General features: G+C 32.5%; 1 protein-coding gene and 1 pseudogene across 2 annotated transcripts; both read right to left on the bottom strand.

Moving 5' to 3' along the window:
• Nucleotides 1-106: 106 nt before the first annotated feature.
• LOC114415692 (expansin-A8-like) lies at nucleotides 107-1,974 on the bottom strand. Its single transcript, XM_028380500.1, has 3 exons — nucleotides 1,746-1,974; nucleotides 1,089-1,401; nucleotides 107-766 (listed from the first exon to the last, which is right to left on the bottom strand). Exons 1-3 carry the CDS (start codon nucleotides 1,879-1,881, stop codon nucleotides 463-465), a joined length of 753 nt encoding a protein of 250 aa, XP_028236301.1. The 5' UTR covers nucleotides 1,882-1,974; the 3' UTR covers nucleotides 107-462.
• Nucleotides 1,975-8,072: 6,098 nt separating this feature from the next.
• On the bottom strand, nucleotides 8,073-12,673 carry LOC114415691 (annotated as a pseudogene). The gene is made up of 4 exons (XR_003667393.1): nucleotides 11,662-12,673; nucleotides 9,707-9,791; nucleotides 9,151-9,313; nucleotides 8,073-9,035 (listed from the first exon to the last, which is right to left on the bottom strand). The product of XR_003667393.1 is annotated as a bZIP transcription factor 18-like (transcript).
• Nucleotides 12,674-15,688: the final 3,015 nt, after the last annotated feature.

Genomic DNA, 15,688 nt, shown 5'->3' with positions numbered 1-15,688 from the left:
ACTAGTAAAATGAAGTCGGTGCAATTTTCTTTGTGTTCCCTGGAGGATTTATTACTCATTAATCAAATTTAGTTTAGTCACTGAAGATCCAAAAGTTGGAAGTGACTTGTAATCAAAAAGCATAATCAACTTGATATTAAATCGCCCCCAAATTGGTTTTTGTACCATATATTGTGGGGGATCAAATATACAAGGCAATTGAGATCATCAACACCTTTTACTTCATCAAAAGGCATTTATCAATGAGATGATAGATATAAAATAAAAGACTATATATTATATTAGGCCTAGCGGGTGCCATATAGCCACCACAGCATTAGGGGCCATGTTGGCCAGAAACTCCTCCTAATCTACCTTCGTTTCTTCTCTTTCCCCACCCTTTCCAACTATAACAAAAACTAGTGAACAATGCCATCATATATTACACACAAATTAATGTGTACTTAAAAATCATTAAGGTTCCTAGAACTGTGCCCCTTCAAATGTTTGTCCAAATTGCCAGTTAGCAGGCACAATGTTGTTGCTAGTGAGAGTCCTGCCATCACTTGTAGTGACCTGAAAAGAGAGGCTTTGGCCATTCAGGTAGGAGTTGCTTTGCCAATTCTGCCCCCAGTTTCTAGACATGGTTTGCCACCCAGTTCTAGACCCTTTGATGGACACAGAATGAACATCTCCAGCTCCACCAACATTTGTGATGAGAACCAAGTTGAAGTAAGAGTGACCATTGATGGTGAACCTGATCCCTCCTTTCTTCACACAGGAGACTCTGTTTTAGGCCAAAAACAAAAGTATGTTAAGCTATGTTAGAGAATCAGTGCATGTTTGATTTGCAATTGAAAATGTTGTGAGGTACATTTAAATGTAAATTCAACATATAAAACAAAATGAATAAAAAGCAAGAGTCTTAATCCGTTGTCAAAATTACTTTTGCCTCAAATGTAATTTTGCAACGGATATCCATGCTCTTAAAATCTCGCAGAGAGTAAATAAAGACATGTTTTAAGGTATATAAGTATAAAAGTGGAGAAAAAAAGAGAGTAAAATAACAACACTTGAAGAGTTTGTCTTGTAATGTTTTCATTTATTACCTTCTGAAGGAAACTGGAACAATTCCAGCTTTGTATTGAGCAATTTGCAAGAAAGCAGGCTCAGCAAGATCAAAGTGTTGCAAAGGAGGGTTGCACCAGCCACCATTGTTGTTAGCCAATGCAAAGTTAGGGGGGCAGAAGTTTGTGGCAGTAACGATTATGCTACCGGGGAGGCACCATTTGGGGTCAGTGTCACATTTCATCTCATAGCAAGACCCGCAACTCATGCCATTGTTGAATAGAGCAGTGCTGAGTGCTGCAGTGTTAGTGCCATACCCTTGGCTGTACAAATTTCCATATCCACAAGCCCCTCCTGTAAAAAAACAACAATTTTTTCATGAGCTTTGACTCATAATAGGAGAGAGAGTGAAAGTAATATATAAGTAGCCCGTGACATAAAGTTATGGGCAGTCCAATACAACAATTTTTATGTTTTTTTTTTATATGTAGAAATAAAAAATAATATAAAAAGATTTAAAGACCCATTAACTTTTTAACCCCATGTGTGCCCAAATGAAAAAAGCTAGGCATTTTGTTTGAACCTTATGTAATTGCCTTGTTGATATGTAAACACTTGAAGATTAGCAAAATTAGGTAACGTGAGACTAAAAACCTTTTGAAATACTCTAAAAAATGTAACACTTTGAATGAACTTACCCATTGTGCCAGATGCATCACCTCCACCATAAAATGTGGCATGACCACCTTGCCAACCACCTCCATAGTCAGCATAAGTGCCTCTGAGGCATAAATTAAGAAGAAAGAAGAGAAGAGAGGTTGCTACAATGGGCATTGTGAGGTACTAGTGGCTTATGGAGTTGAGGGTACAAAAGGATTTAAAAGATAGTAGGAGAGAGTGGTTTACTCGTTGGTGCTTAATGCTTAGCGAAGGTTTGGTTTGCTTTATATAGGAAAGTTTAAGCATAGGTTGGAGGCAGTAAAGAGTGTGAGATGTGGGGTCCCATGCCCGAATGAGACAACATAGCGTTTCTCAGGTCTAAAGAGAGAGGCCAAAGCCACAAAAACGGATTCACATTTTTTGGAACGTCGAGCAAGAATCAAGGCGCACATGCTCATGTTTCGGTCACACTACCAACTACTTAATCTACGGGCCCACTTGGCACATGCATTTTTTCTCTTGTAATTTTATTATATGCTAACGTTAATTCATCAATCGTTTTGTGTGATTAGTATTGAACGTTAATTTTCATGTGGTCGTTACGTATGTATTCTCTTCTTAAAATTTTCCCTTAAATCACGGCCTATAGCACAAAAGGGCCACTAATTTTGGGTCAGTGTCCAACATGGTGTGCTCTTGTTGAGGGCCGCACCAAACCGTGTAGAATTAATGACTTTCTTTGTGTTAAGGTATTCTAGACTGCTAGTGTTATTATTAATTACTATTGCATGTATAACCCGTTTTCACTTCTCTTCTTATTTGCATTCAATGGACGACCATTCTAAGTTCTAGTCAGTAACTTTATTTGCTAATAGGGGTTGGTTTTAGTTAAAGAGGTTAGTATCTTCCATCATATTGAATCAATCTTGAAATTTTCTTTGAGAGTTGAAGTTCATATGTTGAAATTTGCATTAGTCTGTCACAACATATCAAATTGTAATCCAAATATTCCTTAGAAGTTTAAGAAAGTATTTTCCGTGTTTCGAATAAAATTATCTTTAAAAGAGAAGCAGTATAAAATTGTCTTTAACAGAAGCAGTATAGAATATGTGTGAGGAAAAAAAACTATTTTGTGAATGCCCTTAAAAAGAAAAATTAAAATATACTATATCTTGTGAATGCTGCTACAATCCTCCGTTTCTCCATTCCTGTCTATAGAGATACATTGCCCTTTCTATATTCTGCATGGGTCTGCTCTATTACATATGAATAGGACAATATTTTTTTAAAAGAAATTTGTATGCAGAAGGATTTAATATTGGATAGTATCTTAGCAAATAACCGACATGAAACTGTAGCACTCCATCAGAACCAAGAGCTCAAGTATTCTGATTACACGTGTGGCATGCTCAAGTTAACGAGATTTGAAAAATCGGTACGGCTTAAATTTAACAATGAACAATGATGACCAAAACTAAAAAAAAGAGAACTTACAAATTCTCTGTCTTTTTCTTTCGGTTGCCTAACTTTTTAATTACAATCCTCGCATATATTAGTCACTTCAGATGACTATTACTCGGAGAGAATCCTATATTTTATTTGTCGGCTACAATGACAAATGATACTCTAATTAAGCAAAAGTACACTATAATTTAACGAGAAGGCACTAATGTGACTGTCTCTGCTGTCAAAATAAATTAACCTATATATGTCCACTTATATGGTGAATCAAAGTTTGGTTACCCACTCTTTATACCACATTGCATAGAAATTTAAATTAAAACAGTCATATCAAACTAACTCATTGTCTTGACTTCTCTAAAATGAAGAAACATGTATAGTTTACTTTAGTAGAGTTATATCTATATACTTTTAAGGTTTTTAACAAATTTAAAAATATGTGAAATGTATGTCCAAGTAGTGAGTATAACAGTAGTATACTTTTATTGTGGTCCTGTGGACCATTTTTCTCCAACGAATTCACCCATATCAAATATTAATTACAAACTTTTACTCATCCGTTTTTTCCTTACCTCATCAAAGGGGCATAAATTTTTCTTATTGTGAAGATTTTAATTTCCTTTGAATCACAAGGACCACATTCCATATTAGGAGGCAAATCCCCAAGTGCAATAATAACTTTTTCTAATATTTTCTCACACTTATACATCTCTTTTGCAAATCGGAAACTTAAAGTATTGATAAAGCAAGTTTGGTTAGAAGAGATTCAATATTAAGCCTAGAAGCCTACATCAAGAATCAGGAGGTAACAACAAACTTTGGGTGCAGTGTTAATTAAATTGATATAACCATTACAGTGACACAGTCAAATTGTTAAACGGAACAACTAGCCTAGTACAATTTGGAATGTGCCACCGGACACGTGGTTGCGTTCTTTTTGTCCACAGGAAAATAAAAAAAAAGATACAAAACAATTTACAATAATTTATACATATTGTTGAATTAATTGAACCAAATTCTTTTGGTAGATGTGATTGCTTTTAATCAAAGGTCTTGGGGCTTAAACAAAAAGCATATAAATTATTACATGGCGTTTAATGAAAGGGCTTGTAGTTTAATCAAAGAAAATGAGAGTGGTTAATTTTTTGTTTAATGAAACTAAGCTTTCGATGCTTCCAACCTTCATTTTACGGTGCTACTTTTCTGTACGTTCCTTTTTTGACGGTGTCTTGTAAAAAAGGTAGTGTTAAGATCTCACATTGGCCCTACCACGTTACGAGCACATGCCCGTCCCGTTCTTTACGGCCCATTTCATTCAAGTGTCATTTTCAGAAAAAATAAGAAAAATTGGGTTGTTTTGTTTCTGTGGATATTGACGATAGAAAACTGGAAAGCAATTACAACAAATTTGTATAATGACTTACTTATAAATAAATTAATCATCTAGTGGCTTGTTATATCAGTAGTGATCAAACTATTATAATATGAGGCGTGGATTTATATAATTTGCTTACAACTGGAAGCTACTTTGATTAATTATTACATGGTGCAGAAAAAATTTATGAAAAAAAATGCTCACTAAGAACATGTTTAATTTATATTTATTGAAATTAAAAATGGCATATTAAATAAGGTCAGTGTAATCAGACTGAGATATGGTGTTTTGGTTATTTGCTTCACTATAGATTGATTAATTGGTTTGAAATTTTGGCTGAAGCATTTCTGATGTATATTATATACACATTGCATATGGAATCTTAATAACATGAAAGTGTTTGTAAGAATATATAATAAGAGGAAATCTCCTCCCGAGTATGACTTGAAAAAGTAAAATTAAATTAATAGATAGCAAGAACAAAAGGACAAATGTAGATCAGCAACTGTTTAGTATCAAATCATTTGGTTACGTGGTGGCAATCTTTTATTAGGACACGATTAAACGTCCCTTTTAAATCACCGTAGGAACATCTTTTCATGAAGCCAGCTAATTTGTCTTGCTAGGGGATTGAAATTAATAATATCAGAGTATGGTTTGATGAATTAATCACTCCGTGAAGCACTGGAACAACATTTTCTGCCCATACTCGTGAAGGATGTATTTACCTTTTGTTTTTTCTCGTCATTGTCCTATCAGGGTAGTTTCCGTAGATATATAAAAGCAATTAACCCAAAAAAAAAAAAAACTTTTGATAAAAGAGCCAACGTCATTTGAGTGCACCGATTTTCGGTGCTAATGTGTCAAGATTTAATGGCCATACCACAAAACCAAAAAAAAAGTAGAAGGAAACATGAAGAGGGCATGTCAAAACTAGTGTCAGATTTTGATAGAGGAGTGGAAAAACTTGTGTCCAAAAGACAAAAGACCAAAAGGGAAAACAATAAAGTTCCTTGCTTGTGCATTTATGACCATGCAACATTCCACCACTTCTTAAAATCGAGTATATCTACAAATAAATAAAAAGGGATGATAATAATGACAACAAAAATGAAATTAAAAATGATGAGAAAAATTCTTGTTAATGCTTGACATATAGATCGAACAAAGAAAAAACAAAGAATCTCCTTAAGGGGAATGGATGAAGGACACTAGAAATGAGATCCACAGAAGGGCATGTGGATAAAATCCATACATTGTTAATTTGTCTGGGGACCATATGAAAGTGCCCTTCACAAGGCTTGTCTCCTAGTTCCACTTGGACAACATGCAAAACCCATAATATGGACTGAAGTTGAACCATTAACAAAGGATGGAGAACTGCTTTGTCACTGGTAGTTAACTGCAATGGTCATATATGTAGAGTCTTTCAAAAGTTAGTTTCTTTTGTGTTGTTCAAACTTCAAATTCAAACATGTTCCCAACCCTACCATGTGCATTGAAATTGGATGCTGGGGGCTGTAGCCTAATAGGCCATCCATAACCATAAGAAGTGAGACTATTTTTGGTTACAAGTTAGGTGCCCGTGTATCCGTTGAAATGACGTGTCCCATTGGGTTTATTAGATGATATAATCTGATGTAGGGTTAACTGCTTTGGATCATATTAGTTGTTCAAGAGTTCGGTTAGGTATAGAGGTTGTTATTTAGTTGAAGTTAGGTAAAAAGAAAAAGAATATGTGCATTAATTTTCCCGATTGGATGGGATGCTAGTGAACTTAAATGAAATTCTTATTTTGAACCATGGTAATCCAGGGTAGTCATTACTCATCACTGAGTTAAAAGGACAGAGAAGTTATTATTAGACAACTTTGTTCTGTTAACAAGTCTGAGAAGAACCAGCGCACGTTTGGATGGATTGAGGATGGAGAACATTGGTTAACTCAAACCTAAATTTTAAGATAATATTAAAGTACAATCAATGGATTGATGTTGAGCATATTGAGTCATTAGACTCGCAAATATCTAATCCTACAAATCTTACACTTGAGAAGTCGAGTCCTTAATATGAAAAAAATATGTTAAAGATCTCACATTGATTAATAATATAATCAAAATATAATATATATAATTGGGAAGTTGGAGGAAGAGTTTAACACCCACAATAATTCTATCCAATTTGAATATAGAATTATCTCTCGTTCAAAATTTACATTATAACTTTTTCATTTCTCTGGCAATGATGATTACATGGCAATAATTCTATTTCAAGCATCCCTTTCTGATCATTTTTTACTTAAGACTATGTTATGATTTATGACTTGAGCACATACAAAGAACCCAATTCAAAAGACTTGTTTATTAGATGAAAGAGTCTTGTAGTTTAAGTACCACATTGAGAATGTATTATACTTGTTCAAAACCAGTCTAGGGCAGAATATTCAAGCAAAATTCCCTGTAGTCTGCATGACTAGAACTTTGATGATGTACCTGGACATACTCTAATGCTCAAGTTAGTGTTTGCGAATGTAAAGTGTCTCTAGGATGAATCTTATGATTTGTGTTGCAAGTTGTTGATGAATTACATATCGAATCACATGTTATGCGACTGCATGGACATTGGTGTGGGGTCGAAAGATTCTAAACTCGTACAGGACATTGTGTCTACGATTGTCCAATTAGGCCTAATAGTATTGGACTAATAAATGACTTTGTTTATTTCTGACTAATAAGTTTTTTTTTTCTTACTGAAAGTATTGTGTTGTTATTTTTTTAAAGTTTTTTATTTGTGATTATATGGTAACTATGTCTTAACTCGAGTGGTCAGAGAGTTCATTTTTTTCTCCGAAAAAAAACCAAACAAATATATTGTCTGTCTTAAAACTATAAATAAAAAAAGTGTATTTAGTTCAATTTACTATAAAAAAAGACTAATTATTTTTATTTACTCATGTAGAGATTTGTTTTAAAAAAAAAGTTATCATTTACCTTATAAAAGTGGTTTCCAAATACGTTAGCGGTCATTGACTTGACTCAGAAATATATCGCGCAAAATTTATTTTTTTCCTTGTTTTGTAACTTTAGTTCATATCTCTTTGAATAAATCTTTTTTTTTTTAAAATACGATTCCGATCGGTCAATTCGACCAGAAAATTGAAGAACTAATTAGATTTTCGATGTACTTAAACCGAAAAACCGGTTGATTTAGAATCTGTTGAAAATTGATACAAAATTGATGATGAAAAACTAAATTAAATCAACTGTTTTATTTTATTTTTTGTTATTTTTTTATTCAAATAAACATTTTGCAGTCAATTAAGACCCAATGCCAAGCAACAAAAGTATACTACATAAAGTTCATTTACAAATTATTCAACCACTTGCTAGTTGCTATTGACTTCTTTTTATCATACAAAATATATAATAAGATGAATATAAAATCTCACCTTTTTAAGGATTTAGTGTTAATTTATTACTTAATATATTATGCAACTTTTAAGATATTTATACTTAGTTATCAATAATTCAACTAAAACAAACAAATGAACTACATATTTTCCAGTGATTCAATGACCAATCTAATTTTCAAAATGTAGATAATTTTAACAATATACAACTCTTTCTGCAATCTTATCAGCAAACTTGCCACATAAAATGCCTGAGAAGGGGAAAATTAAAATGAAAAACTAACAGTAAAGACAACAGAGAAGATAGAAGGGACCATGATAACTAGAAGTGCTTGCCATTTATTTCTCGCCTAACACGATACCAAACTAGTAAACTCTGTGGACATTTGAGGCCCTCATTCAAATGGCTTCTTTAAAATTGACAGGAGAGTAAACCAACAAAACAGGTCTAACTTATGTTTCCACAAAAATATAAATATGATGGTCCATCCATGGCACACCATGTCCATATGAATGAATAGTTGCAATTAAAGTTGATGACAAATGGTTCTTTGCGCAACATGGTAGAAAATGAGAACTGTCAGAAACACCTGCTAGTCTGTCTTAAGTGCAAAAAACGTGTACACACAGACTGAAGTAAAAAAAGTTGTGTGCATGGAAGGTGCAATTAAGTACAAATTCTCCCAGTAATGTAAAAAATGGACCAGAATGGATTATATAACTTGAAAAAACCTCTCACATTTTTATCTACATAAATTAATTTAAGCCTAACCAAGCCACACAAGATGTGAAATTTATTGTTTCAACTTATTTTTGGGGTGATAAATACTTTTTTTCCTTTAAAAAATGCAAAAGTTATTTTTTCAAGATGAACTAATCCAAATTTGCACTTAATTAAATAGAAAAAAAAATAAAATCAATACCTTTAGGTCTCACTCATGTCAGTCTATGAACACTCCAATAAAAAGGCTGGTGACATGTTGGTCAGTCTAATTTGCATCAAAAGGCATTGTTGATATTATTAACACAAATGGATGGACAATCTGGCATCAGATTATGAGAAACCCCGTTGCCTATGTCCAGTCCCTGAAATTGGCCGATGGATTCACTTGACAACATTTCTGACAAATCATAGGGAATGTCTAGATCAAACAGAGGCTCATGGGAAGTAGGCACATTAGATGAGAGTGAATGCAACTACCACATTTTCATGGCCTGAAGTTCTCTCTGCCCATGTTGTGACTGATGTGAGAAGAATGGAGCTTGAGAATATGTAAGTGGATGCAGTCCCAAACCATAGGCATCGGTATGCATTACTATCTCTCCAGTTGCAATCTTGAGCCTATCAACTTCGTTCTTCAGTGCTTCATTTAGAGCCGTATATTTTATAATTTTTTGAGACAGGAGGGTTGAAGTCATGGAAATGAGTTGTAAATAACAATATATTAGCTGAAAGTTTAACAAAATAGAAACACTACTAGTAGGCTATTGATCACAAGGACCAATTCGTCTTCTGGAATGATGCAGTCTAACAATTATAAAATGACATTTAGAAAAGCATCAAAAGTTGAAAACAATTTCCAATAACTTCCCTCTAGGTAAATAATTCCACTCCTGCTGAAGCAAAAACCAGCAAAATTTCTCAGGATATATGTAATGCAACTGATATCAAAGATAATCAAGATATATGTAACTGATGTCAAAGATAAACATGTACAGTGACTAAAATCTGTAGATTTACTATGGTTGAAACGTACCATCACATAAGTTAGCTTGTTGTTCCATGCCTTGTAACCTAAGCTTCAACTCCGTATTTTCAGTAGTCAGACCAGTTGTATCTCTCTGAAAAAAGATGTTTCAGAAAGAATAAGTCTCAGGTAGAATAATATGAATGCCGCCATTCCATATATCCAATTTAATTTAATGAATTGGAAACAAAGTGCAATACAGGAAACAAAGGAATCTTTATTTAAAGAAAAAGTCGCCTCAAGAATCAAAAGTAAACCAATTTGCAAAGAAAAAATCACCAGAAAAAAAATAGGGTAGGTTACTATTCCTGACATTGGCAAAAGGCAGCCTATTCAAACTTCAAAGCAAGCAAATAAAGAAAATCCTATAGGAATCGCATCCTGTAATATTACAAGACAATCATGTTGATGAGACAGGATGTAGAATAGACATCTAAAAGCCTTGTGTTTCAATTTGAAAAAATACAAGAGGTATCTTATATATGTATATATATATATATATATATATATATATATATATATATATATATATATATATATATATATATATATATATATATATATATATATATATATAAGAAATACTAGGCAACATACTCTTTACCCATGTGACATTTCACCCAAAAAAAAGTGACAAAAGGCGAGTATAAAAGAGTGTAGTTAGCATTCCTCATATACGCACGTATAGAACAATGCTTAGTGAACATTACAACCAAACGCCTTGCATATGTATGAGGGGATCAAGATTGTCTATGTTTTTTTACAAAATAGACATGATCTCATTCATCCAAATTATTTAGTTCCACATCCATGAATAATCTTAAGTATATTTATACTGTCCAAATACAAACTGCACCACATGCAGTTTGTATCTGGAGTGCAGGCAACCAAATTCCTGCACGAGGCAATAAAACTAGGTGTGAACAGCTAGCTACCATGTAGATGCGAATGTGTGATCAGTGATGTGACATATATATAACTGAATGTGGGATACTGGAATAATAAATAACACAAGAATGATAAATACACACTCTAATCGACATTTAATAGGTCCTGTATGCATTTCACATGCGGAGAGAGCCCTAGCATTTCTCATGGCACAGTAATCAGTAATTATTTGCATTGATTCTCTCCTTCCCTGACTTTAAAGAAAGGGAGTATGACTTTTCAAGCATTACATATTGACTACAAGATCTAAGAGTTCTTTCGCATGCAAATATGTAAGCCTTTCTTCTATGCATAATAATACTAACATCTTAAAAATACAATAAATTCCAAAAACAAAACAGGAGGACAACCAAGAAAAGTACATGTATCACTAGAAACAACTAAGGGGACGTTTTGAAGAACTTATGGGAAGCTTATTTGAGCTTATGAAAATAGTTTGAGAATCATAACTTCTTTTTAAATTATCAAAATAATATTCTATATGTGGTCAAATATATATTTTTGGTTGAATTCAGTGTACCCCAGGCGGAAATGAAGGGTTAATAATTTGAAATACTAGGATTCATCTAAGGGTTTGATATCTCCCAGCAGATGTTTTCCATACACACAGACCCGAGTATCAAACCCATGACCACATGCTTAAAAGACAAAGTTATCTGTCAACTAAGTCACACCATGTTGGTTGGTCGAATATATGACATAAGCTCTCATGTGATAAAAGCTTATTGAATAGAGTTTGATTCATAAGCCCCATTAGTGTAATTTTTTTTTTTCACATAATAAGCTTCCAACAAGAATTCATCTTATTGTCACGTCATATAAGATGATGTGAGTTGTGACCATATAGTGAATTGGATGTCAGTGTAATAAAATGTATACTCACAATAGTGAATATAAATGAAACTCTATCAAAATAAAGTTGTATCCCGAAACACACCCTAAATTAGACACAATGCAGCTAATAACATTTGTTGAACAACGTGATGCCTTATGAATGAAGCAATGCAGATATGAACCTGGAAAAGACTTAATTGAGCGGAAAGAGCGGTTGCTTCCGTTTGAAGAGATTGAATCACACGCACCATTCAATCGAAAAGGTTAATTTGAGAATGCAAGGAAACGATATATCATGATGATGATGCGGAAACGTACGTACCTCTTGGCTCGTTTGGGATCAACGGTCCACAATTGAGCGAGCTTATAGGGGGACAAGGCCTTCTCGGCATCAATGGCGTCGACCAACGAGGAGGAAGAGGCGTCGGGGGAGTTGCTTCTCCGGTGACCGGAGCGACGGGTTTCCAGATGCGGAGATTGGGGTATGGAACGGGACCGGATCTTGGAAATGATGCGGCGGAGAGAGATCCACCTCGAGGTCGAAGTCGTTGGGGATGCGGAAATGCATCTCGGATTGAGATCGACGGTGGTGAGAGAACGACATCGTTTTGGTTTAGGGGGGGAATGAGAGTGAGCTTCCGATCATGCAATGGGTTTAAACCGGTCACCGCTCCGTTTCCATCCCCTCTCTATGTTCTGTTATCGCTGGTGTTATCGTTTGTCCGTCAGATTTTGTAGTGGTGTTTACCACCCGCCCTATTGTTTTCCTTTTCATCCCTCTTAATTTTTCATGATTTCGATTTGTCATTGGGTCGTTTCAATTCGGTCTAAAGTCTAATATTTCTCTAATAAATTAATGGTTTCGATATATATATATATATAAATGAGAAATTTTAACTATTAGATTAGTATGCTAAATTGTCAATTACACAAGCTATACAACTATGTATATCTATCTAGACTCAAATTTCCCGTGACACGATTGTGTGAGAGAGAGGCTAACAATTGAATTTGGTAAAGTAGCCGAGAGAGAATATATTGCTGCTGGCAATGATGGAACTTGTGTATGGGGTAAAGTCAATCCAAGGGACATGTGGCACTCTCTGAGAATGATGAGGAACACTTGTGGCCCTTTTGCTTTGCCATTGGGGGGGTGAGAATGGCCCTTGATGTAGAAATCTGAACCACATTACCTCTCCCATGTGCCCACTCTTTCGAATACCATACTTGCTAAGCTTCATTGTGGATTTGCCATAGACACCCTCCTCACCGTGATATAGACATGTCCCTATCTGATTTGGGGATTATTTATTTAATTACTTTGATAAAACACAACAAAGGAGTTTCTTTAGCCCATCAAACTTGTCTTTGGTATTAACACATAATAATGCATTATTGCCGAAGATAAGTATGCTCTAAGAAACTATAAATATCAAACACTCCCATAAATTAATGGCGTACTGTGTGGTGTTTGCTATTTATGGATTTAAGATAAGAATAACAAAATTTAATCTAAACTGCATTCAATACAGATAACAAGCCAAACTGATCTCAGCTTTTAAGCTTCTTGGGTTAATAATGGACTAATCGAAAGCAGTTTTAACTGGCCATATAACATTCTTGTCGAAACAACATATAACATTGTTCGAAAAAATTGATAGATGTCAGATTCTGTTCAACACTTAGATAAAAAGAGAGAGAGAAAAAAGTGTATGGATAACAAGTGATATGATATGATAAAAAAAATAATAAATATTAATAGGATGTATTGATACATTATTTATAAAAGAATTTGTTTCACAATTTTATTATGTAAATTATGTTTTTTATCATGTGGATTTCGACTTTATCATTTGATAATAATTGACATCATATTTACTTGCATCATTAATGATTTTTAAATTCTCAAAATCATTATTTATAATTTTTTTTTCTTTCCTAAATGCTTAATAAATTTCATCTCTTTGTTTCTTTACCATAGCTTACTTATTACATCTATTATTTTTCTTTTCCTACCCTTTTCTTCTTTCTCAAAATATATAAACTTAAAAAATGCTAAAAATATTTTTCTAAGTTTTAAGATTGCAATTTTCTTCAACAATCAATCATTTACAAATTTAATTTATACCTTTTTATTTTGTTTATTTTGTACATAAGTTAATTTTTATTAAATACATACTTTTAAACACTTAAAAATAAATGTTAAATATTTTTTAAAGGGTAAAGTGGGTTTTTTTTAGTCACGTATACTTTTAGCCAAATGTGACCAAGGTTCTTGTATTTTTATATTGGTGAATTTGTTTCTCAATTTTTAAAAAAGTGATATGAATTTAATCCTTCTTAACTTTGAAAAAATACAATGAATTCCTACGGAAGAAGGACTATTTTTTTAAAAAAAAAATTGAGAACCAAATCTATTAATATGAAAAGTGTATGAACCTTGATCATGTTTAATGAAAAATATAGGAACTAAAAGGATATTTTTTTAATATAATAAATATTTTTTATTTTCTTGACATATATACTTATATGTAAGTTAAAAGTTAGACTAAATTACATTTGTATCTTTTATATTTTTTTAAAATTGCATTTGACATTTCTCTTTTTTTACACCCTAAAAAAAACTCCTTAATTGTTTAGTTATAAAGATTTCTTCTTTCCTAAACACTATTTAATAATTTAATAGAAAATAGATGTATGTTAATCATATAACTTTTAATGAAAATTTAAATCTAAAATACACCACTTATCTTCTTCCTCACACTCGTACTCCCTATATTTTTTTCAAATTGCACCCTATCAAAAATCGTTGAATTGTTTAGCTCACATTATACCCATATTCCCTCCTTCCTAAACACTGTTTAATAATTTAATAGAAAGTAGGCACATGTTGGTCAGATAACTTTTAATGAAAATTTATATCTAAAATACTTTTATCTTCTTCCTCTTAACTCCATAAAAAACATGACACTATGTGTTAACACCCTTCATTCTTCTTCTTTTTTTAGTTCAATTTTTTGTGTGTGTTGGATTGTTTGGTTGTTATTTTTTTGTTGGACGTGTTCCCAATAATGTCTATTGATTGAATATGGTCATTTACTTCAAATTTTAGTTTTTTGCTCTTGCATTTGTGTTTTTAATTCCTTTTTTTAAAATTTATTTTTTATGGCTAGGTGTTTAATATAATGTCTCAATCAAAAATCACATCTTCTTCCAGTGTTAACAACAATAAAGTAAGAGTCAAATATTAAAGGAAAACTATTATTGGCTTAAGAAAGGTCCATTCAGAGGATCAATTGTTAATTTGCTATTAAATATTTAACAAAAATATTAAGACAATTTTGTCTACTCACATATTTTAATTGACATTATTTAACAACGTTAAGAGAAGGAAAGTAGAAGTAATGTAAAAAAGAGAGAGAAGTATTTGGTGTAATTTGAGAAAAACACAAGGGTTGTGAGTGTAACAAAAGATGGTAGGATAATTTTTTCTACTTACATATTTCAATTGACGTTAATTAACGATTAACATAAAGAGAGTAAAAGTAATGTAAAAAAAAGAAAGAATATCAAATGTAATTTGAGAAAAATACAGGGGGTGTGAGTACAATTTACTCTAAAAGTTATTATTAGACTTTATTTATGATAAAATGAAAAATGCAAAATTTTTATTTAAAACATAAATTTAAATATTATATTGTAAATTATGTTAAATATGAAATGTTTATTCTAAATTAGGTGATAATCATAATTTTTTTGTCAATTATATTATAATTATTAATACTCTTACATTTTTCCTTAATAATTTATACTTATTTTCTGACTACAAGTATATATTTTCCTTATACTTTATCAGATTTTTTTTCAACAATATCTTCTTTATTAAATTTAAAAACATAATATATAACAAGTTTCATATTTTAATTATCTTTACTTTATTCTTATCGTACGTTGATACACCACAACTCATAATTAAAGGCCCCATAATCAGCAGTACTACTAAATCTCAACCTAACACTGAACGTTGGATGAGAAAACATAACAAACGAAGGCAACAGATTGGTTCAACTTTAAATTAATGGTGAGTGGGGGAAGGATTTAGTGCTGAGAATAAGTGCTTCTTTAAATAAGCTAATTTTTGATTAGGATGGATCAATTCAGGTACCATAATCAAAATTCCCAACCGCTTTTTCCCCCGCTATCCCGATT

This window comes from Glycine soja, chromosome 6 (assembly GCF_004193775.1).
Source record: "Glycine soja cultivar W05 chromosome 6, ASM419377v2, whole genome shotgun sequence".
NCBI classification, from domain to species: Eukaryota; Viridiplantae; Streptophyta; class Magnoliopsida; order Fabales; family Fabaceae; genus Glycine; species Glycine soja.
This window is presented reverse-complemented; position numbering and strand designations above follow the sequence as displayed.

What these genes read in the sequence shown, in the direction of transcription:
- LOC114415692 (XM_028380500.1), bottom strand. Translation starts at nt 1,881, where the DNA reads ATGCCCATTGTAGCAACCTCTCTTCTCTTCTTTCTTCTTAATTTATGC. An exon ending in TGATGCATCTGGCACAATGG is followed by an intron (nt 1,402 to 1,745) that starts GTAAGTTCATTC and finishes GTTTTTTTACAG; the next exon opens with GAGGGGCTTGTGGATATGGA. An exon ending in GTTCCAGTTTCCTTCAGAAG is followed by an intron (nt 767 to 1,088) that starts GTAATAAATGAA and finishes GGCCTAAAACAG; the next exon opens with AGTCTCCTGTGTGAAGAAAG.